Source organism: Plecotus auritus, assembly GCF_963455305.1.
Source record: "Plecotus auritus genome assembly, chromosome: 8".
NCBI lineage: Eukaryota > Metazoa > Chordata > Mammalia > Chiroptera > Vespertilionidae > Plecotus > Plecotus auritus.
The window spans coordinates 5,670,803-5,693,722 of record NC_137782.1 but is presented as its reverse complement, the minus strand read 5'-3'; the positions used below and the strand labels follow the sequence as shown (position 1 = coordinate 5,693,722).

At 42.3% G+C, this 22,920-nt stretch overlaps 1 protein-coding gene across 4 annotated transcripts; it reads right to left on the bottom strand.

Annotated features, from left to right (window-relative positions):
- Positions 1–97: 97 nt before the first annotated feature.
- Positions 98–22,581, bottom strand: RNF138 (ring finger protein 138). 4 transcript variants are annotated; one of them, XM_080685362.1, is made up of 8 exons: positions 22,523–22,581; positions 21,728–21,900; positions 12,144–12,309; positions 9,287–9,402; positions 6,898–6,954; positions 5,730–5,838; positions 4,165–4,272; positions 98–2,459 (listed from the first exon to the last, which is right to left on the bottom strand). In XM_080685362.1, the coding sequence occupies exons 2-8, from the start codon at positions 21,835–21,837 to the stop codon at positions 2,391–2,393; spliced, it is 735 nt and encodes a 244-aa protein (XP_080541488.1). In that variant the 5' UTR covers positions 21,838–21,900; positions 22,523–22,581; the 3' UTR covers positions 98–2,390. The 4 variants fall into 4 exon arrangements, with proteins under 4 accessions (XP_080541488.1, XP_080541487.1, XP_080541486.1 ...); XM_080685361.1 differs by having other exon boundaries at positions 22,411–22,537; XM_080685360.1 differs by lacking the exon at positions 22,523–22,581 and having other exon boundaries at positions 21,728–21,944.
- Positions 22,582–22,920: the final 339 nt, after the last annotated feature.

Sequence of the window (22,920 nt, the reverse complement as noted above, 5' to 3'; positions counted from 1 at the left end):
TAAAGCATCATCAGTATGTGGTAGCTTTCTCCTATCTACTTTTTAGGTGCAAAATAATGGATTATCTCCTACACATCTTGCAGAGTGGGTTATGAGAATTAACTGTTATCATGTTTGCCTCTAGACAAAATTTTAATTAGACACACAAGTAGGAGAAAACCACTTTTAATTGAAAAATAAAACAATACATCTCAAATAAAACTCTGTTTAACAACATAAAACGGTAATTTGTTGAAGAAATCACTTCCCTAGATGATAGTGTGAAATTTCGGTATGAGTATCAATACAATTTCCCTCCTTTATCCTGACTCAGTTATAAGCGTATTAAAAATAAGAACCTTTCAGGAATTTAAACTGAAAATCTGTAAAGCCTAACCTTATTTCTAATCCACTGACAAGAGGGGAGATTTTAAACAAACATTTCCATACTGAGGAGTTCCCAGATAATAGCAAATACAGTCGATATTTCCTTTATGAAAAAGCTTATATAAAAGACACACGAGACTATTAGTGATACTGAACTAATCCACAAATTTCAAAACACAATTTCATCAAGATGATCTCTACTACAACTTTCCTTTCAAGCTCTCACATCCCCAAATAGTTTAACTTGACATACTGGGAAGTATTAAATTTTGAAAGAAAGTACTAACGTTATTGCTTTAAGTTAGAAAAAATCTATGGTCAAGTCTCTTATTAAAGAGTTAAACAGCTATTCTTACAATTACACTCATGTAACTGCAGAAAACACTTCCAGCACGCAGTAAGCATCACTCTTCTGAATGACAAAGGCATCAGTTCATTAAGATGCATGGCTTTTGGTGACTGTTACTACCCATAAAGTCATTACTGTTTGACTGAGAAAGGTTGTTTACAAAACTCCACTTCCAAAATTAACATTTTTATTAAATCAAGTTAAAAAAAATGTTCACTGTAGAAAAGTCAACAAGGGTTTTAACAAAACTAAAATATCCCTTTTTATACAATGCATGTATATATTAGCAACTACTTCTGAAATTTTATGTTCTTTTAAAGAAAGCATAAACAATGTATATTAGTATGGAATGTCAGCTAACCCACTCTTCATCGTTTACTCTGTGATTTGGGCCTTCTAGTACAAGTTATTTTATAATTTTCATTAATGAATACTAAGAATAAACAAACCCAGTCTGACTAAAAAGCAGTGAAACAGAGTGGCTGGAAAATGTGTCACCACTTCAGTCATGCATTATCATTGAGAACAAAGAGCACCATATAGACAGGTAATTGAGTGTGTGTATAAACTCAATTTTTAAGGTGTAACAGCAGCCAACTAGCCCACTTAGCATTTGGCTGTTACCTTTTAAAAATGTGGTGATATACAAAATGTTAATCAAATCAAGTAGACACTTAAATCCCATATTGCTTATCTATTTTTAAAATCTGAATAGAAATCCTGTATATAAACTGCATGCGTGTGTATTATACATATGCATCTTTAGCTTTGCTTGAATTTCTCAATTGAGATCATGAAGCCAAACTTCTCACTTAATATGTATGTAGAACATACAACTGAACCACCAACTGAAAGTGTCTAATAAAAGTTTCATCTTAGCTAGTGAGAAACACTGGCTATTGAAAAATTCTGAAGCCCAAGAGCTGTAAATTCAACTTAATATACTTTAGGCTTATAAATTAGTCAGCCCAACAAACAAGATTTGAAATTAGCAACTGCCCGCCAAAGAAATAAATGTTCCTCTTGATAGTTCCTTCTAATAGCAAAAAAAAGGAGAAGGAAATACCCTTACATTGAGCTTTTACTTTTTAAAGTTAAAATTATTAAAGAAATCTCACTAGTCTTCAAAAATACTAAATGTTATATAAATACCATGTACTTAGAGTTGAATTCTTCAGCTAGAATCTGCATTAAAACTTTTTCCTTTGGATTGTTTCATTAGCACTTCAAGTCTCCGTTCCGCAACTCTGACAACTGGCTCAGATTTGTTAGGTTCATACCAACCGCCTCTTCCTGCACTTGCTACTGTGTTACCTGTGTTCAACAACGTCCCTGGGAGAAACCGCACCAAATTTCAAAAGCAACGTAAGGAAAAATTCAAGAGTGTGTAATATAAAAAAGATAAAGTACAACAAGAATTCCCTTTTCGCCATTACATTAGTGAAATATAATCCTTTCAATGCTTTGAAAGATAATGTCCTAACATTCATTTTTAACTTTTCAAGAGAAAGGAATTTTTAGATGGCCCACCTTTATTTTTCAATGTAAAAACTAAAACAATAGACTGAATTACTTTTATTAATATACACATCCAGTTATTGAAATGGTGACTGCATGTAGTTTTCTCCTAAAGATGGCACTTGCAGGTACAAAGATGCTCAGATGTCTACAGCCTTCAGATGTTTACTTGAAAAGATTCTTCAACAGCAGTTTGATATTGGGTTTCCTCATCTAGCTGAAGATTCTAAAAAACAATAACATTAACATATCAATAGAAAAATATATTCCACTATTCAATACTATGCCCAATATATTACACATCTTGACACACACTACACATAGTTGAAACAGTTTATGTTACAACATACATCCTTTTAAATAAATGAACTATAATAAAAAATTGAGTTTAATTATAATTATTTAAGAATAATTGGTAATCAGAGAGGATCAGCAGAGAAAGTTGAGAATTAAAAGTGCCTTATGATAAATCATAAATTCAAAGTATAGTTAAGAGTGAACTACAATCATAAATTTTGTGTGATTTCTAGAAAAGAGTAACAATGACTGAAGGTAAAATAAATTTATTTTAGAAAAAATAAGCATTTATTGAATCAAAGTTAAGTAACAGTTTCTTAACCATCACATGAAGCTAAAAACTATAGCTCACTCAATCTTATACTGCTAATCCTTAACTTTAAAAATTCCACTGTCGATTACTAATATGTCTACGGGTTTGCTTTAGAATAGGCTTCCACCGACAATCTCAAGTAATGAAAATGACCTATTTCTCTGTGGCAAGGTAAAACAATCTGCCAAATAGATCCAAAGTGGTTTACCAAACATGTTTTTGTTTTTCCAGTTACACAGATCTCCAGACACAGTAACCTTTCTTACAATAAGAATTTAAGAATAATCTACAATTACTTCATAAAAATGCTCAAATTGTAAGAGTACACCTAAATTTTACATATGTTTGAATTGTTAAGTGAAATAGTATGATTAAAAATGCAAATTCCACAAAATAAACACTTATCAAGAATAACTATAATTCTGCCATGGCCGGGATGGCTCAGTTGGCGTGTCATCCTGTACACCAAAAGGTTGCAGGTTCGATGCCCAGTTTGGGGAGTGAACGGGAGGAAACCAATCAATGTTTCTTTCTCACATCAATGTTTGTCTCTCTCCCTTCCTCTCTCTCTCAAAATCAATTTTTTAAAAAAAGAAGAATAGTCATTGTCAGAATTGCACATGCCTGTGTTTACCTACACTTGAAAACAAGTACAGTATCAGCTATTCTCTGTTGGAATGAATGTTAAATTAGATCAAGTTTTAATTCACTAAAGTGAATAAAATGCAATCTCACAATAAATAAAACAAAGGCCACATCTAATTTTTAAAAAATCATGACACATTTGGGAGGCAGAAATTAGCCCCATGTTTTGCTTTGGGGATCCATGTTTACATTATGAAACTTCCCTCACTTACTCTGTAAAAGCAGGTCAACTAAGGCCAAAATCTACAATTTAACTGGCTTTACTTGACAATTAAGCGCCCTCATTTTAAAAAATATGTCTCACATGCTAGATATGTCTATTAGAATGGGTTTAACACACAACTTACACTACATGAAAAATACACCCTCCTTTATCAGTTGTATCAACTTTACTTCTCTAGCAGTTACAGTTTTCCCTACACAGTCTCCTCCAACTCATTTTGTTTGTTTGCTCTTCCTCTATTAATTATCTCTCTAGTACAGGAGGTGGACAGTATATTAAACTTTTTACACTTCCACAAACCAAAATTCACCTAACTTATAAAAACAACAGAACTTGCTCTGTAACCATCTAATATGACACAACAGTTTGCCTCAAAACTCAAGTCTACGTGAGAAAGTTAATTTAACTTGTATACTTAAACAGTATTTTCTTAATCTCGAAGAATTCACTTACCACAAATTCTCCATAATCAAACTGATGTCTTTGATTTAGATGACTAACGAAATTTCTAGTAATCTGGCTAGGATCTCCCCAAGGAAGAGACACACAAATAGGACATGTCTATGAGAAACAATGTTTTAAATAAAAAACAATGAAAATAAAACGTTATAATTATTGAAGGCATTAAAACACAAGCTTATATAACCGAAAACACCTACATGAAAAGCATTTCTACAAGCCAAATTCCATGACTAGATCATTTGTCTACCAAATTAGCTTAAATAAACTACACGAACACAACACAATGAAAAGAGGATCTTATACATTCAATTACTTAAATCTCCAATTACACAGTTTCAAGAGAAACACCACATCCGGCCTTTAACAATATTGATTGTAATGGTAGTTATCATTAACCAGTATGTGAACTCACTTGAGCCACACAATAACTCTTATATAATTATTATAAGCTTTATTTCACTTATAAGTAAAATGAAAGGGTAGTAAACTTTAAATTGTATCCTTAAGGTTTTAAATGAAGTACATCTTAAAAAATGAATGGATGACATACTGAAATGAAAAAAAAACTTTAGTAATTGAACTCTAGCCAAAGTCTATGCTATAGTGAACATAATGTAGAAACAAATAAAAATTTGCTAATGCAATACAAAACAAAATCTCTTCAATATAAGGTTTCTCCTAGAGACAGCTTTGGCACTTCTATTCGTTTATTTAACAGTAACTGACCCTGCTAAGTCTCCCTTAGTACTATGAGAGAGTTTATGGACAGCCTCCATAGTTACTGAGGCATAGTCTTTCTTATTTTTGTCCTAGTACATCCACTAAAACTGCTTAGAAATATCTACAATCTTTATTTTATTTATAACATTTCCTTCTATATCAAAATGTACAACTGAAAGGGAAGTATCTCTTCTAGCTCAAGTTTCTCCTGCTTCACCCACAACTGAAGTCACTTACCTGTGGAACTCAGGTTCCAAATGAGGGGCTGTAGGGTTACTAACACATGTTGAGATCCTGCACTCTATCTCCTTCACTCACCAAAAAGGTCTCACCCCTTTCTTACCCTCAAGATGGTATAAAAAAGATATATATGCACCCAAAAGAATGATTGCTTTCCTTCCTTGCTGTATGAACTCACATACTAGATTCTGTAAGGATCCACATTTAAAACACCTAGTGACTTTATTCTTACACACAGCTTTCACTTGTAGCGGCTCCCCCTGACCAGGCTGAGCTGACTGCATCCGACACACCAAGACACTGAGCAGCCCCAACAGAGCTGGGTCTTGGCCCTCGGTAGCGAGCCCCCAGTTCGCTCTCATGACTCCCCTCTTCTCTAGACCCTTCTCCGATACAGCACTCACAATAAGCATTTCTCTTTTATAAGTTACTGAAATCTCATTTTGCTTCAAACCTTTCGTCTTTTGTCGACAAAAATGGACCTTAATGATAACGCCCCTTCCAAACTTAAAACTACCCTCCCTGTTGTTCACACGAAGTGAAATAAATGAACAGCATACTTTAAGCAGAAGGCTGTCTTAAACACATGTACTTACCACAGGAACTATTTGAAATAGGTGATTACTGTTACAGTGATCCAGTAAACGCTGTCTGGTAAAATTTGATTCTTGACACAAGGGACACTTAAAGGTGGGATGCCCAGAACTATAAAACAATTTTAAATGAAGTATACTTAAATTTGAAATCACAAACCAAAACATAGAAATAATGCTCTCCTGTTTTTAAGTCAATTACACTTACGGGTTTTTTTTTAAGTTATAATAATTAGACTATTCAAAGATTCTCTAATTTTTAAAAATAAATGTTTTCGATAAATAATCTACAACAGATGTTCCCAATCTCAGTTTACAGTATCGTTAATGTCTCAGTAAATTTTTTTATGGTGCCTCTAAGCCAAAACAAAAACAAACACAGCTGTTCCATGTACTGAGTAGTTAGAGGGCCAAAGAATTTAATTCAGTCATTCGTGTGAGGCCAACAGATGTCACTGAATGTACCCGAAAATTTTAATATCCTGTGGTGGCCCCAACTGGAAGCCCCCCATCTAGGAACTTAGTTTTGAAAAGACTTTCATCAATATCTTTCATCTATCACAGCCTCTGGGAATCTAAATACAAAATTACTAGGAAAAAGTGAAAAACGAAAAAGCACTAATTACCAGAATGATCAGTATTTCAAAGAACCTGTATGCATATATGCATAACCCATGGATACAGACAATAGTGTGATGAAGGCCTAGAGGGGGGTGGGTTCGGGGGGGGGGGGGGGGGGGAGAAGGGGTCAATGGTGAAAAAAAGGGGACATCTATAATACTTTCAACAATAAAAAATAAATAAACACGATGGACCAAAAGAAAAAAAAAGAAAAGCATCCTTTCATGAAAAAAACACACACATTTTGAGGATCATGCTTCACTGGGTTGTAATGCCTTTGAATTTCGGCAAGGGACGGTTCAATATTGACAACCTACCTAAATAAACTATGCATGGAAGAAACATCATCATGGTGAAGGAAGAGGGCTAACGACTTTTCTAACTTAATGTGATCCATAAAATCAGCAACTGCATCATTTATTTCTAAACTACTAAGTTCTAGCATAATATCTGGTGCTTTAAATGAATAAAAAAAATTTTAATTTAAAAATCTATTATTGTAAAGTAATAGACATTATTTAATAAAGTAGCAGGATTTTCAAAAGCTTACCTTGTATTCTCTTGATAAGTTTCTATGTTATCAGATGGAGATGTTTCACTCCTATTACTTAAGAAGCAAAGGAGGTAAAGTTAATACCTCAAGCAATAAAGCACATTATAGATTCATTAACTTGAATTGCTAATGAAGAAGGCTAGCCCAAATTTGTTTTAAAAGCCTGAACTTGAAATAGTTCTGAACAACAAAAAGGAGGGCATTAATTAATTTTCAAATAAATTCTGGTAAGACTGTTTATTGTGCCTTCAAAATTAATTTATGCAGTTACAAAAGTATAGAGAATATAGAGTTTTGCCTAGTTACCTTAAATCTACAGCATGGTAACATTTCCCCAGGTCCTTTAGACTTTAAAATTATGACTACCTCTACCTCTATCCAGGCTAGTAAGTATTTGAATGCTGGGATAGACTCAAAAATTCATGAACTTTTCGATTTGTAACTAGGATATGGTTTAAGGTTGTGGCCTCCAAAGTAGAGTAGGTTTAAGAAAATATCTCAATGCTCGTTTTCAAAAAAAAACTAGGCTCTCCAACAATTAATACATAGAATAACGTGACATCCTCATTCAGACCCCATGCTTGAGACATGTGTCATTTGCAGTACTGGAGAAATCCTGAGGGAAGCGTGGGCATTCCATACAGGGGCATTATTACAGAATTCATCAATGAGGTCAATTTTATAAAAACAAGGCCTTTCAACAGCAGAAATGTTAAAATAGAAATGAGATAGCTAGTGAACAAAAGAAATGCACCACACAGGTTTAAAAGAGTTGTTAAACTTAAAAACTGGTTATTCATTTTTCTTTTACCAGAAGACAAGCAGCACAGCCAGTCCTCTCTACCCAAGAATTTGCATCCACAGATTCAACCAACCATGGATTAAAAATAGGGGAAAAAAATCTCAGGAAGTTCCGGAAAGCAAAACTTGAATTTCCCACACGCCAATCGGCTGCCTCCTGCAGCCCCTTACCAGGGACTGAGCCCTCAACTCAGGGCAAGTGCCCGACTGGGAATCAAACTGTGACCTCCTAATTGGGGTGGACACTCACCAGCTGGGCTACCATAACAGTTTTCACTGAGGAGCAGGGAAAAGGCCCGGCTGCAGGAGAGTGATTAAATTGCAAAAAAATTAGCAACATGTGAAACAAATTGCTACTAAAAATAAAGTCTTAAGAGACTCTGCTTGGCCTACTGTCTCCTGGGGGCCTTACCTTTTCATTGTTACGGACACACCCAGGGGTGGTAATACCAGAAAGAAAAGGGAATGACCCAAAAACGAGGACAGTGGTTACGTCTGGCCATATGGACTGAGATGGTTATGGGTTCAAAAGGAGACTGTAAGGTGCTAAAAAAATGTTTAATTTCTTCGGACCTGGGTTTGTGGGTAACTAGGTATTTATCACTATTTTTTAAACCACACAGGCATTTTGGCCCTTCTTCTATATGAAATACATTTCCTAAAATATCTAATGTACAGAAATATGAGACAATATGGTACAAATCAAGCCAAACCCTAGTTTTTAAAAAACTGAGACTAAAACAGAACTAAGAATTTACTTGTACCAGGTTTCACTTTTACATGACATTTAATAGAGTAGAAACCTCAAACAACTCTATTTATTAGGTAGCAAACAAGAAGATTCCAGTTTGTACAATACTGAAAGGAACTTTTTTCTAGTTTTTAAATTTTAGTTGCAAAAGAAAACAGACTTCAACTCTCAAGTCTATTTTTTATCCAAAAACGTGTCAATTTTCCTAAAATGATTTTTAAATAACATAAGCTTAAGTATATCATGTCTAATGCATAGAAATCTGAGACAGTAAGATACAAATCAAGCCAAACCTTAGATTTTAAAAATTGAGACTATGAACAACATAAACTGATGAACAAAAACAGAACCAGAGACATGGAAGCATGAGGGAAGGCGGGGGGTGGGCGGTTAGAGATCAGCCAAGGGACGTGTATGCATGTGTGTGAGCATAACCCATGGACACAGACGGGCGGGGGGGGGGGGGGGGGGGTGAGGGCATATGATCAGGGGTGGGGCGGCCGGGGAGGTCAATGAGGGGAAAAGGAGACTCAATGTAACACTTTAAACGATAAAGAATTTAAATTAAAAAATAGTAAGTTAATAAAATAAAATAAAATAAAATAAACATTGAGACTAAAATAGAACTAAGAACTTACTAGTACCAGATCTCACCAGATCATCTGATCTATCAGATGTAATCTTTCATGTATCAAACTTCTGAATACACAAATGATATGGTTCTCGTATCATTTCACTTTAAACACAGACACACAAACAAAACAAACCTTATCATATAGCTCCCAAAACAATTTCAACTAAAAAATTCTCTTTTTAAGAATAAATATTGCTTACCTGTTCCCTACTGAATCTTGAGAGAGCTGGAAGTTTGGAATGATAGCAGAAACACCATATTCATCTTGATACTTCTTACAAGATTTATAATGATGTCTCATGCGATAGAATTTAATCTGTAAATTATTAAAATTTAATGTGACTTTTATTTAAAATAGAACTCACAAGATTTGAGATATTGTCAAAAGATAAAAATAGATAACTATATACCCCATTTAAACAAGAGGTTCTATTTAAGTAAATGGTTTCATTCTTAATTGTTTCTGTCCATTAAGTGCAAATGGAGAAGAGTCCATCAGTCTGTAAGCTCACTACAAAAAATACTAATAATTTTACACTTGGCCGAAACGGGTTTGGCTCAGTGGATAGAGCGTCGGCCTGCGGACTGAGGGGTCCCGGGTTCGATTCCGGTCAAGGGCATGTACCTTGGTTGCGGGCACATCCCCAGTGGGGGGTGTGCAGGAGGCAGCTGATCCATGTCTCTCTCTCATCAATGTTTCTAGCTCTCTATCCCTCTCCCTTCCTCTCTGTAAAATATCAATAAAATATATTTAAAAAATAATAATAATAATAATAATTTTACACTTGAAACAATACTGCTACCAGGCTGGCTCACAGTATTGGGCATTTCTTTATTCTTTAACTACTGCAACTCAGCAGAGTTAAAAGCACTTTAAAAAAATTATGTTTCTCAGTTAACACTTTTTTCAGTTTCTCAGTGAGGAATAGAGCCAAAAATCTCTCAAGTGTATTTTCCAGCTTTACTTCATTGCCCTGTCAGTTAAGACCTTCTTCAAAGAGATGGAAACACAGACTGACTTGTGTGAATGCATGAAATAGCAACTGGTTTTACTCACTGACTGTATTAGCTATTAGAAAAAGTGGCTGCAATAAATCCATAAGGACATGGCTTCACCATTTCACTCCCTCTCCAAATGACAGAACAGTAAAATCCCAATTGGAGAATTAATGCCCAGTTATTTGTTAATACCTGACTTTCCCACTTGTTCCAAAAAACTTAGGCCAAGTCTTCCGCCAGATATTTTGTGATTTCTTAGATAAAACACATAAATACACAAGTAAAGTGGGCTGCTAATGATTTCTTTATATATATATATATACATATACATATACATATATATATATATATATATATTTTATTGATTTTTTACAGAGAGGAAGGGAGAGGGATAGAGAGTTAGAAACATCGATGAGAGACATCGATCAGCTGCCTCCTGCACACTCCCCCACTGGGTATGTGCCCGCAACCAAGGTACATGCCCTTGACCGGAATCAAACCTGGGACCCTTGAGTCCGCAGGCTGACGCTCTATCCACTGAGCCAAACCAGTTAGGGCTGCTAATGATTTCTTAACTACATAAACCCATTTGCCCATTTCTATGTGCAAAATTGCAACGATGCCCTAGCTGGTTTGGCTCAGTGGATAGAGCGTCAGCCTGCGGACTAAAGGGCATGTGCCCAGGTTGCAGGTTTGATCCCCAGTGGGGCGGTGCACAGGAGGATCAATGATTCTTTCTCTTCATTGATGTTTCTCTCTCTCTCTCCCTCTCCCATCAGAAAAACTATTTAATGGTTGAATTTGTACCAGAATGGGGTTTAAAGGAGTTAAATTCCAATTTGCTCATTTAGTTCATTTAGTAGATAATAAATAATTACTTTGAGAAAAAGAAACCATGATAAAAATTATGGCAAAGTCAGAGTTTGTATCATTTAGTCTCTGTTCTCAATGAGTTTATAATCTACTAGAGGCCCGGTGCATGAAAATTCATGCACTGGAGGGGGGGTCCCTCAGCCCAGCCTGCCCCTCTCACAGTCCGGGAGCCCTCAGGAGCAGGAGGCGACCCGGCAATCAGGGGAAGGCGATGCCCCCATCACACCTCTGCTGCTGCCACTGCCAGCAGCGCAAGCCTCAGCTGGCCCTGGTTACCTGAGCCTCGGGCGGCCCTGGGCAGCTGGGCAGCTGCCATCCAAGGCTTTCCTGCACCTCGGGCCGGCCCTGGGCAGCTGGGGCGTTGAAAAGACTGGGTGCCGCCATCTTGTGGCTGTGGGCACCGCCATCTTTGAGGTCAGGGCAGTCAATTAGCATATTCCCTCCTTATTGGCTGTGGATGCCACCATCTTTGTGATGGTGTGAGGGTCAATTAGCATATTCCCTCTTTATTATATACGACTAGAGGCCCAGCACACGAATTCGTGCACCAATGGGGTCCCTCGGCCTGGCCTGCGAGATTGGGCCAAAACCAGCTTTCCAACATCCCCCGCGGGTTCCTGGATTGCAAGAGGGCGCAGGCTAGGCCGAGGGACCCCTCCAGTACACAATCAGGGCCGGGGAGGGATGCAGGAGGTTGGCCAGCCGGGCAGGGACCGCAGGAGGGGTCCAGCCTGTCTCGCTCAGTCCCGCTCAGCCAGACCCCAGCAGCAAGCTAACCTACTGGTCACAGTGTCTGCCCTGTGTGCACATCATAGCGACTGGTCAACCGGTCAACTGTCTTCCCCGATGGTCAGTGCATGTCATAGCAACTGGTTGACCGGTCGACTGTCTGGCCTCTGGTGGTTAGTGCACATCATAATGACTGGTTGAGCGGCCTTAGCATATCATTAGCATATTATGCTTTGATTGATTGAACAGACAACTGGACACTTAGCTTATTAGGCTTTTATTATATAGAACAGCCATCACTTTCTTATTTATTTTATTTTATTTTTTTTGCATTTTCACCCCCAATTCCCAATCTAACTGACTTCTTCCCTTCAAAACAATACCCACCAAGAATATTCAGACAGGAACTTCAAGATAGAAACTTGACTTGCAAGAGCTATTTCACACTCACTGTACCTGTTTTGCACAGCACCTGCAGCTACCAGATAACTTCCTCATGATATTTTCAAGGTCTAAGGCCCGTTCAGGACATGCTCTTTCTCTTCTAGTCACATTTCCACGACAGAGAGGACAATGTATTCCACTTTCTCTCATTGCAGTCAGGAAACATTTTCTACAAAAACTAAACCAAACAGTTGTGACATGTTAACCTCAGGAAAAAAATAGTCTTTTCATTGCTATAATTAAACACAAACAAGCAGTTACAGATATGCATTCGTGCTAAATAAGTGAGGCAATACACATGTACATAAATCTCAGAATTTTAAAAACTGTATGTGCATTTCTCAGAGTATAAGACTAATCACTGGACCACATGGGAATATAAAAGAAACTACAATCAAGTCTCCTTTATAATTTTTTAATATATGGAAAATAAACATTATATCACTTAGTAGCTCTGTGATCTCACACTCCATTCCTTCCCCTTATAAAATGAAAGAATGGACCATATCAGCTTTTGTCTCAAATCGATGTACATCAAGATGTTGTTCCATGGGATATGGACATGTCTACTACAGAACAGCACACAAATTGATCTGGAAAATTATAGGATAAACAAAGTTAATAAGGTATCTTTTTTTTTTTTTAATCCTCACCCGAGGATATTTTTCCATTGACTTTTAGAGAGAGTGGAAGGGAGGGGAGAGACAGAGAGAGAGACACACACACACACACACTGATTGGTTGCCTCCCTCACACACCCTGACCAGGGCCGGGGATAGAGCCTGCAACCAAGAGTCAAACCTGGGACCCTTCAGTCCACAGGCCAACGCTCTTATCCTCTGAGCCAAACCGGCTACGGCAATAAGGTATCTTCTGCTAAGAAAAATATAAATGTTGCTCAAACTTACGTGGTCAGGAAATATAAAAATTTCCCAAAACAGTGTGCAATAACTCGAAAAGTATTTAAGAACCCTTCCAGCTCTAACCATCTATAATCAACATTACACTAACTGAAACCAAATTACTAAAATTTTAATTTCTTCTCCCTTAACACAATGAAATACCAAATTTGATCAATTTTCTTTTAGAAAAACAGGTAAAACATTGCCATCTATATCTGAATTCAGAGTAAGTAGACAATTACTTACTCAACCCCCGATAAATACAAGTATACCAATTTCCTTCAATTATACTAAATTTGAGAGCTAATAGTGTAAAAACAGATTACAGAATCTGAGTTCCCTAACTGTAACATTGAACAAGTCATTTTTCCCCTCTAAAGTCAATTTCCTATCATAAAATAAAAAAGTATCTAAACTTGATAGGGTTGTTCAGATGATTAAAAAAAGTAATGCAGTAAAATGCTTTTCACAGTATTTTTTAAATATATTTTTATTGATTTCAGAGAGGTAGGGAGAGGGAGAGAGAAACATCAATGATGATAGAGAATCATTGATTGGCTGCCTCCTGCACGCCCCCTACTGGGGATCGTGCAACCCCGGGCATGTGCCCTTGACCGGAATCGAACCCAGGACCTTTTGGTCCGCAGGCTGACACTATATCCACTGAGCCAAACCAGTTAGGGCTTCACAGTATTCTTGACATTTAGGAAAGTACTCAATAAATAGTAGCTAATACCTTTAAAGTATTAGAAGTGACTACCAATTATTAAGACATTAAAAATATTCACCAAGCCCTGACTGGTTTGGCTCAGTGGATAGAGCGTCGGCCTGCAGACTCAAGGGTCCCAGGTTCGATTCCGGTCAAGGGCATGTACCTTGGTTGCGGGCACATCCCCGGTAGGGGGTGTGCAGGAGGCAGCTGATCGATGTTTCTAACTCTCTATCCCTCTCCCTCTCTGTAAAAAATCAATAAAATATATTTAAATATATATATATTCACCAAAACCAGGAGTAAAAAAATTTTAAAAAAAAAAACCTCCACAGAGTAATATTGAGATACCATTTTCCAATTGTCAAAATAAAAACTAGTTTTAAAAATAATAACTAGTGTTAGAGTGCTCCACATACTTAGATAGCAATTTGTCAATCCGTGAAGAGAGGTGTCCCAAAAGTCTGAGTGCGATTTTAAGCTTTAATAACTTCAAAAGTATAAATACTATGAAGTTAAAAAACCAACACTTACAAGTTTAATTATTTAAATTAAAAATTTTAAGTTTAGCCCTAACCGGTTTGGCTCAGTGGATAGAGCATCAGCCTGCGAACTGAAGGGTCCCAGGTTCGATTCCGGTCAGGGGCCATGTACCTAGGTTGCAGGCACATCCCCAGTAGGGGGTGTGCACGAGGCAGCTGATTGATGTTTCTCTCTCATCGATGTTTCTAACTCTCTATCCTTCTCCCTTCTTTCTGTAAAATATTTTTTTTAAAAAAAAAGTTGAATTGTTTATGTTTTCTAAACTTTGAATAATAAATTTTTAATTTAAATTGTTTCAGCGTTTGCATTCTTTAATCAGAGGAATTAGAACAAAAACAAAACACTAACTGAAATAATAGGCTACCAATGGTCAGCAAACTGAGGCTCGCGAGCCGCGGTTTGCCGCTCTGTTGACTAATGAGTTTGCCGACCACTGGGATGGGGCTTAATCACAAGGAACAATAACAGCCTGTAATTATTGGAATCGAGAGGCTAGGTCAGTGGTCGGCAAACTCATTAGTCAACAGAGCAGCAAACCGCAGCTCATGAGACGCATGCGGCTCGTGAGCCGCAGTTTGCCGACCACTGGGCTAGACCAATGATTTTCAACCTTTTTCATCTCATGCACACATAAACTAATCACTAAAATTCTGCGCACCAAAAAAACTTTTTTCCTGGTCTGACAAAAAATGTAAGCATAATTATGATTCGCTCCTACCCGATGGCTATTGTTGTACTGGCTGTCATCCTTTTTTTATTTGACAACCCCAGGGAAAAGAGGTCAATGTCCTGACCAAACAGTCCGGTGCTGCATGTTCTAAAAACTCTTGTGGAGACCTGGCCAGGTAGCTCAGTGGGTTAGAACATCATTTCCAGTCTTAACCAAAAAATTATGTTGAGATCTGACTGCAATTGCATTAGCATTTTTAGAATTATGTGGGGAAGAACTGACATCTTAATTTTACTGTTTTATCCATAAATATGTCAGATCTCTTATGTGTTTCAATAAAGTTTTTAAATTTCCCTAAAGAAACCTCTTAACTTTTATTAGCTTTATTCTAAACTATTCTGAACTAAATATTCTAAACTATTGTTCTTGCATCCAGAAACCTCTCTGTACTATCCTATTGGTTCTAATAGTGTCTCAGTTGTCACGCTTAGGTTTTGCATTAGTGTTATCATCTACAAATTACACTCAGACGTACACACCTGAAACAATACTGTATACTGGTTACAGATGCATTCACGTTTGAAAGTTTAAATTTAAGGAGGTGGGGGAATAAAAAAAAAACTTTATAAATTCATAAGATTTATTTATAAGCATACACACAAAAGTCCTAAATCAGGCACAATGATATAACAGAAAGGGTGTGGAATAGTTTTTTGTTTCATTTTTACTGAATGATTTTAGGGAGAGAGGAAAGTGGGGAGAAAGAGGGAAGGAAGGGAGGGGGAGGGGGAGGGGGAGGGAGAGAAACCAATTTGTTGTTCCACTTATTTATGCATTCATTGGTTGCTTCTTATATGTGCCCTGACCCGGGAGTGAGCACCTTGGTGTCTGGGGATGATGCTCTGAACCAGCGGTCACCAACCAGTGGTCCACGGAGGTGGGGTCCGAAAGGTTGGCGACCACTGCTCTACACAACTGAACTGCTACGTGCCCAGGGCTAGGTCTTCTGTTCTGTATCTTAAATCTAATCTTAGCAAACCAAGCAAAACTGGCTTTTAAAACAGTTGTCCTATGTGCAGTTTCGCTTTATACCAGATCACACAGCCAATGTATTTCAAAATAAACTACACATAAAATACACAATTTCTTGTTAGTATCGCTAGCAACTACCCTGAAGAGCACCGTGAAGGGCATTTCCAAAATCAGCACCTATCCTGGCCCACAGTTTTTTAATGTATGATCAGAAGCTTTCCCGGTGGCTCAGCTGGCTGGAGTATCAGTCCAATGCACTAGGTTACAGGTTGATCCCCAGTCAGGGCGCATACAGAAGGCAACCAGTGAACGCACCGATAGGTGGGACAACACATCAGTGTTTCTCCGTCTCTCTCTCTCTCTCTCTCAAATCAATAAAAAAACAATAATTATATTAAAAAGCTTTCACACACTCTCCTAAAAGCCAAGTATTTATTTGAAAATTACTGTTAATTGACTGTGTTCCTTCAGGGACACATCTTTTTTCTTGTGCCTTGCATATTAGCTAAATGTTGAATTAATTTTCACTGAAAAGTAGAAATACCAAAAACTTACATGTAATAAATTAATTGAACTGTACAATAAACTCTCTAAATATTACATTGCTACAGACTACTAACATTGCCAAAAATAATGAAAAACATTCATGTAAGAAACTAAAAAAAGTAATCAAGTTTAAAACTAACTTAGGACTTAATATTTATTCAAAATGTAAAGACCAAGAAAAACATTTCTAGTTAAAATAAACAACATAATAAATACAAAATAAGGGGCTTTATTAAATAGATACTGAAACTTCTTAAAAGAAGACTGGCAAGATACAGCTTAGAAAGCAAAAATGATTAATAGGTGCAAAGGCAATTTACTGGGAGAGAGACTTTTCAATCAATGATGCTGGAATGCCCAGCAAGCGTGGCTCAGTGACTGAGCCTGGACCTATGAATTCGGAGGTCACGGTTCAATTCCTGGTCAGTAAAAAAAAGAAAAAAGAAAGAAAGAAGAGGCAAGGCCCTGGCCAGGGACTGAACCTGAAGCAAGGTATGTGCCCTTGACCTGGAATCAGACCAGTGACCCTTCGGTGCTCTGGCCAATGCTCTAACCACGGCTCACATTCAATATTGTTAACTCACATGCTTTTCAAAGTATTACATCTCACCCACGCACGCAGTATTACACCTGACTACTGTTTCCTTATAATTTTTCTACTTCTACTGACACATTCCACCCTGGTTTTCTTCCTACCTTGTCCATTCCTTCGCAGACTGCGCTTTTCTTCACTCCGTATTTAAAATGTATTCTTCAGCACTTTGTTTTATCTAAGCCCTCTGCTATCTTTCAATTTACATACCTCTTTCTGTAGCAGCGTCCACATTCAATTTTACCTCCGTTTCCCAGACCTCCGTACACACACCTAACTAACGAACATACATTCATCAAATTTTACATGATATCCTTAAAATGTCACAAATCTCTCCTCTCCAGTCCCAGTATCATTACCCTGATTCCGGTTCTAACCATTTCCCTCTTTGACACAGCAACGGATGGCCTTTTAACTAGTCTCCCAATAACAAGCTGGACCCCGTTCTAAAGAGAACTTACTAGCCCTGGCCGGGTAGTTCAGTAGGTTATAGCGTCGGCCCAATATGCCAAAATTGTGGGTTCGATGCCTGGACAGAGCACATACAAGAATCAACCGATGGCCCTGGCCAGTGTGACTCAATTGGCTGAGTACCATACCATGCACTGGGAGGTCGACGGGTTCAGTTCCTGGTCAGGGCACATGCCTGGTGGCAGGCTCAATCCCCAGTAGAGGGTATGCAGGAGGAAGCCGGTCAATGTTTCCCTCTCGCTCCCTCTCCCTTCATCTCTCTCTAAAATCAATAAAAACTTATTTTAAAAAATCAACCAATGAATGCATAAACAAGTAGAATGTTTCTCTCTAAAACTCAATCAGTAAAAATAAATCCTACCTAATAAAAGAGTAATATGCAAATTGACCATCACTCGAACACACAAGATGGCTGCCCCCATGTGGTCAAAGATCCTGCCCCCATGTGGACACAAGATGGCCACCACAAGATGGCCAGCAGGGGAGGGCAGTTGGGAGGGACCAGGCCTGCAGGGGAGGGCAGTTGGGGGTGACCAGGCCTGCAGGAGAGGGCAGTTAGGGGCAAAAAGGCTGGCAGGGGACTGGTTAGGGGGTGATCAGGCTGGCTGGCAGAAGCGGTTAGGGGCAATCAGGAAGGCAGGCAGGCGAGCAGTTGGGAGCCAGCAGTCCTGGATTGTGAGAGGGATGTCCGACTGCCCGTTTAGGCCCGATCCTACCGGGATCGGACCTAAACGACAGTCAGACATCCCTCGAGGGGTCCCAGATTGGAGAGGGTGCAGGCTGGGCTGAGGGACACCCCCCCTGTGCATGAATTTCGTGCACTGGGCCTCTAGTAAGTAAATAAATAAATAAGTGGAACAACAAATCAATGTTTCTCTCTCCCTTCCTCTTTCTTTTTTTTAAAAAAAATAATATTTTTATTGAGTTTTAGAGAGAGAGGAAGGGAAAGGGATAGATATAAACATCGATGAGAAAGAAACATCGATTGGCTGCCTCCTGCACGCCCCCTACTGGGGATTGAGCTCACAACCTGGGCATGTGCCCTGACTGGGAATCGAACCCAGGACCTCTTGGTTCATGGGTCAATGCTCAACCACTGAGCCACACCAGCCATGCTTCCTTCCTCTTTCTAAAAACAAATTACAACAAACAAATAAATGAGTTTTATTTGCATTAGATAAGAACTTATTAAAACTGAAATGCCACTCCCCTGCCAAAATTATTGAATTGGTCTCTATGGCTTGAGGAAAAGTTTCGGTTTACACAGTACGTTCCTGCCCATATCTCTCAGCTCCATCTCCACTACACTCACCCTTTGGCTACAGCCAAACTTCGTAGTCCAGTTTTGTCACCCTCTGCAATCCCTGCTGGCCTCTGCATACGCTAGAGACCTCATCCAGGTGGCCTTCAGCAAACCCTGAATGCCAAGTTTGGCCTAAAAGTATTACTTCACCCAGCCTCCCCTATACTCACAGGCTGACTTAGACGCCCGTTCTCAATGCTCACGTCACATTTTCTGCCTGGACCTCTTTCACAGGCATCACATTCATGTACTTCTCCATTCGACTACACGTTAGCAGCCCCCAGGGAAGGAGCACTTGGTACTCCCTGTACCTGACCTACAGAAAGCCCTCAACAAACAGGAATTTATATGTTGGTAAAGTTAGTCTAATAAGGGACTTGCTCCTTTGCCTGGAATAGTAGTGGGCAAATCCTCTGCTGTCACCGAAATGGAAGTGAAAACTTTTTCTTTTCCAACAGACCCACAGCGCCACAACGCCGTCATTATCGCCTCATCTCTTTCTACCCACCAATCAGAAACTGACTCTGGAGCTAACTATACGTTTGTTTAAAGGCACAGGTTTGGGGCACAGGTTTGTCTTTTGTGAAAAGGGAAGAGCAAATCTAGATTATTTAAAACGGAATTCTATTTCTCCACAACACTCCTTTCATCAATCAGGCACTGTCCCACCATTACCACCCCTTCCAATAAAACTTCTTTCCCTTCTGCTTTCTTAAATTCATTGTTCAGCCAGAACCTGGAACAACTGTGTGTGCTGGGGGTTTGGCGGAGGAGGGTGTTAAAACAGTGCTCATTCCTCTTACCAACAAAACCTGCTCTCTATTTATTTCATTTCCATATCTAGTCCCAACACATCCAAGCCCAAGGAGGTGATTTGAGGAAGGTCCTTAACTCTTTTCACAGCCTTGAGGTCAAGTCAAATTCCAGTCTGATTTTAAATGCCCCACGAGGGAAGAGGACTTGAGCAGACTGCTTGGAATCTGAGGGCAGCTAGAGATTACACTGAGTTCTATAAGGTCAAAAACCCAGAGGGTGGCTGAAGTTATTCTGTCCAGGAAAAACCTACTTCCTCTCACTCTGCCCTTCATTCCCTCCCTCCCTCCCTTCCACCCACTGCCAGCACCAGCGCAGGAAAGGCATCAAGTCATGATAATGAAGACTGACAGATTAAAGGCTGAGAAGCACACTGCGCCCTGGACATCTCAAAATATTTTCCTAGCCATCTGCATCTGCTGCTCCAAATAATAAAGGAATTCGCACTGTCATTCATCTCCCTTGAACAACAAAGACATAAATGGCATAACTTCTATCATGAAAAGCCACAGACTCTTGGCTCACAGAACAGGAATAAGGCCGGCGGTCCAGTTAAGACTGAAGAGCTGGGTGAGCAGGACGGGCATCAGGAAGCAACGGTAGCCCTGCCTGGCTCCGTGCTTAGAGTGTCAGTCCTCGGGCCCAAGGGGTCTCGGGTTCGATTCCCGGTCAAGGGCACGTCCCTGGGCCCCAGACCCGGTAGGGGCGCAGGAGCGCGTGTGGGAGGCTCCTAACCACTGTTTCTCCCCCCCTTTCATCTCTCTCTTCCCCCTTCCTTCCACTCTCCCTAGAAGTCAGGGGGAAAAAATATCCTCAGGTGAGGATTTAAAAAAAAAAAAAGTATAAGTAAAAGAAACAATTGTCATGAAATTTCTGATTAACCCAAAATTCAATCCATTCCTTACCAAACTACAGAACCTCCCTCTCCAACAAAAAAAAAGGGGGGGACGGGGGTGGGGGTGTGGAGAGAGAAAGCAATGTCGTTAGAAACTTGTTTGATTCTTCTCAGCTACTTGCAAGCACGCAGAGCTAGTGTCTTCTTTTGAAATAAAGACGTCCAGACCTCACCTGCCAGAAATGCTTCCGCAGGTTTGGAGGGAGCCTGGGAATGGCTGTGTTTACTTCCAAGTTCCCCCGGGACGCGGGTCGCGGCGGGTCAGGGCGCCTTCACGCGGCTCCCGGCCGCCCGGCCGCAGCCCCCGGAGCAGCAGGACCACGACCCAGCTCCCCACCACCAGGCCGCGCCAGGCGGCACGACACCTCGCCCGGCCCTCCGCGCTCTCCCGGCCCCGGGGTCACGGCCTCCTTTCCAGCCTTCCTGCCTCATCTCCGCCCTGGGAACCGGCACGGCACGGGCAGGAGGGCAGCACAAAGGGAAGCCACCGCTTCAATGCCCGGAAATCCGTCCCTCCGAGCCGATGAGAGGAGAGAACAGCCAGCACCCCGGTGGCTGCGGGGCGCTCCGTGTCACACCGAACGACACGCTCTGGAGGGAGAAGCCGGGTCGCAGGCGAGCGGCGGGCTTGGGTCTGGGAAGGACGGGGAGCCGGAAACACCTGGAAGCCGCCGGCTCCCGCGTGGGGCGGGCCGGCACCTGGGCGCGTGTTGACACCGACACCAGCCTTCACTCACGTTGCTAGGAAACAAAAAGGCTCCCCGTGCCCGGCCGGTCCTCCCGGGCCTGGGGGCGAGAGGGCCTCCGGGCCTGCAGACGCCGCCGGGAAGGGCCTGGGCACTGCCCGGGGGCGCAGCCACGAGGGACCCGGAGACCCGCAGCTCGGGGTGCGGGGCCGGGCGCAGCCGGAGGGCCGAGCTCGGAGGGAGGGAAAGAGGGCGGGCGGGCCGGGCTCCGCCGGGCCGGGACCTAGACAGGTCCCGGGCCCTCCGCGCAGGGCGGCGCGCGGGCGGGCAGGCCGCGGCGAGCTCGGCTCCTGTCAGGCCGCGGCGGCGGTCCCGCGCCGGGTGCGGGGCCTAGGCGACCCCCGGCGGCGCGCGGAGGAGGGGCGTCCACTCACACGTGCTGACAGGCCGCGGTCCGCACCGGCGTCTTGAGCACCTCCTGGCAGACGGGGCAGTAGAAGTCGTCCTCGGTGTAGGAGGCGGCCGCCGAGGGGTCCTCGGCCATGGCGGGGGCGGGGAATCCCGGCGGCGGCGGCCGAGGTGGCAGTGGCGGCCCGGGCCCGACTCCCTGCGCGAACCCAGAGGGGCGGGGACTCGTGTGAGGAAGCGGCGCGCGCCGGGGGGCGGGCCCGGGGCGGGGCCAGCGGGAGGGGCGGGGCCGAACGCGCAGACACTGCGCCCGAGCGCCCGCCCCCAGGTGCTCCTCCCCGCGGGCGGGCGGGCGGGACCGGAAGGCGGGGCGGCCGGGGCCGGAGGGAGGCGCGGCGCGGCGCGGCGGAGGAACCCGCACCGGAGGTTTCTCTTTCACTTCCCCCCGGGCCCCGCGCCCGCACAGAGCCGCTCCCCCGCCCGCCCACCGCCGCGCTGGGACCCTGGACGCGGCCTCGGCGGCAGCCCCAGCCCTCGGTCTGCTTCTCTCCCCGTTCCCTTTCCCCCGCTTTCGGCTTGTATTCCCCACCTGCCCCGGCCGTCGGGTACCCCGCGGCTCCCTCCCCCGCCCAGCACCGCCCCGCCCCTCCACTCCTCGTGTGCACGCCCGTGGGGAGCCCCGCAGCGGCGCCACGATGGAGCCGCCTACCCGCACGTGCGGACGGAGAGAGAGCGCTCCCGCGCCCGCCCCGGGCCTGGGCCGCCCGGGCTCCCTTCGCAGCCGAGGCCGGGAGCGGGATGGCGGGCGCTGTGCGCCTTACTCATCGGCCCGAAACGGGGCGGGCCCGAGGCTCACGGCGCGCCGGGATCCCTCTGCCCCCTCCTGCCGCTCGCCCGTGGCATGGCGCCGCCGGTGGCTGCCCGGCAGGTCCCCGAACCCTGGAGGCCGACGAGCGCGGAGGGAGGCGTGGGGAGCGCGCGGTCTCCATAGCAACGGCGCGCGGCGCCTTCCGCGGGTTGTGACGTCGACAGCCGAGTGCCCACCTGGACGTTCCTTCCCCACCCGCTTCCCTAGGGCGGCGGCCTCCGCTCACAGCTCCCGTCAGTGACACTGGGTTTTTCAGGAATATTTTCTCAGAAACTGTCACTCCCCGAGGTTAACGGTTGGGTCCTTTCTGTTCGCCCCTGTCATCACGTTTTGTGTCATCAAGATGCACCA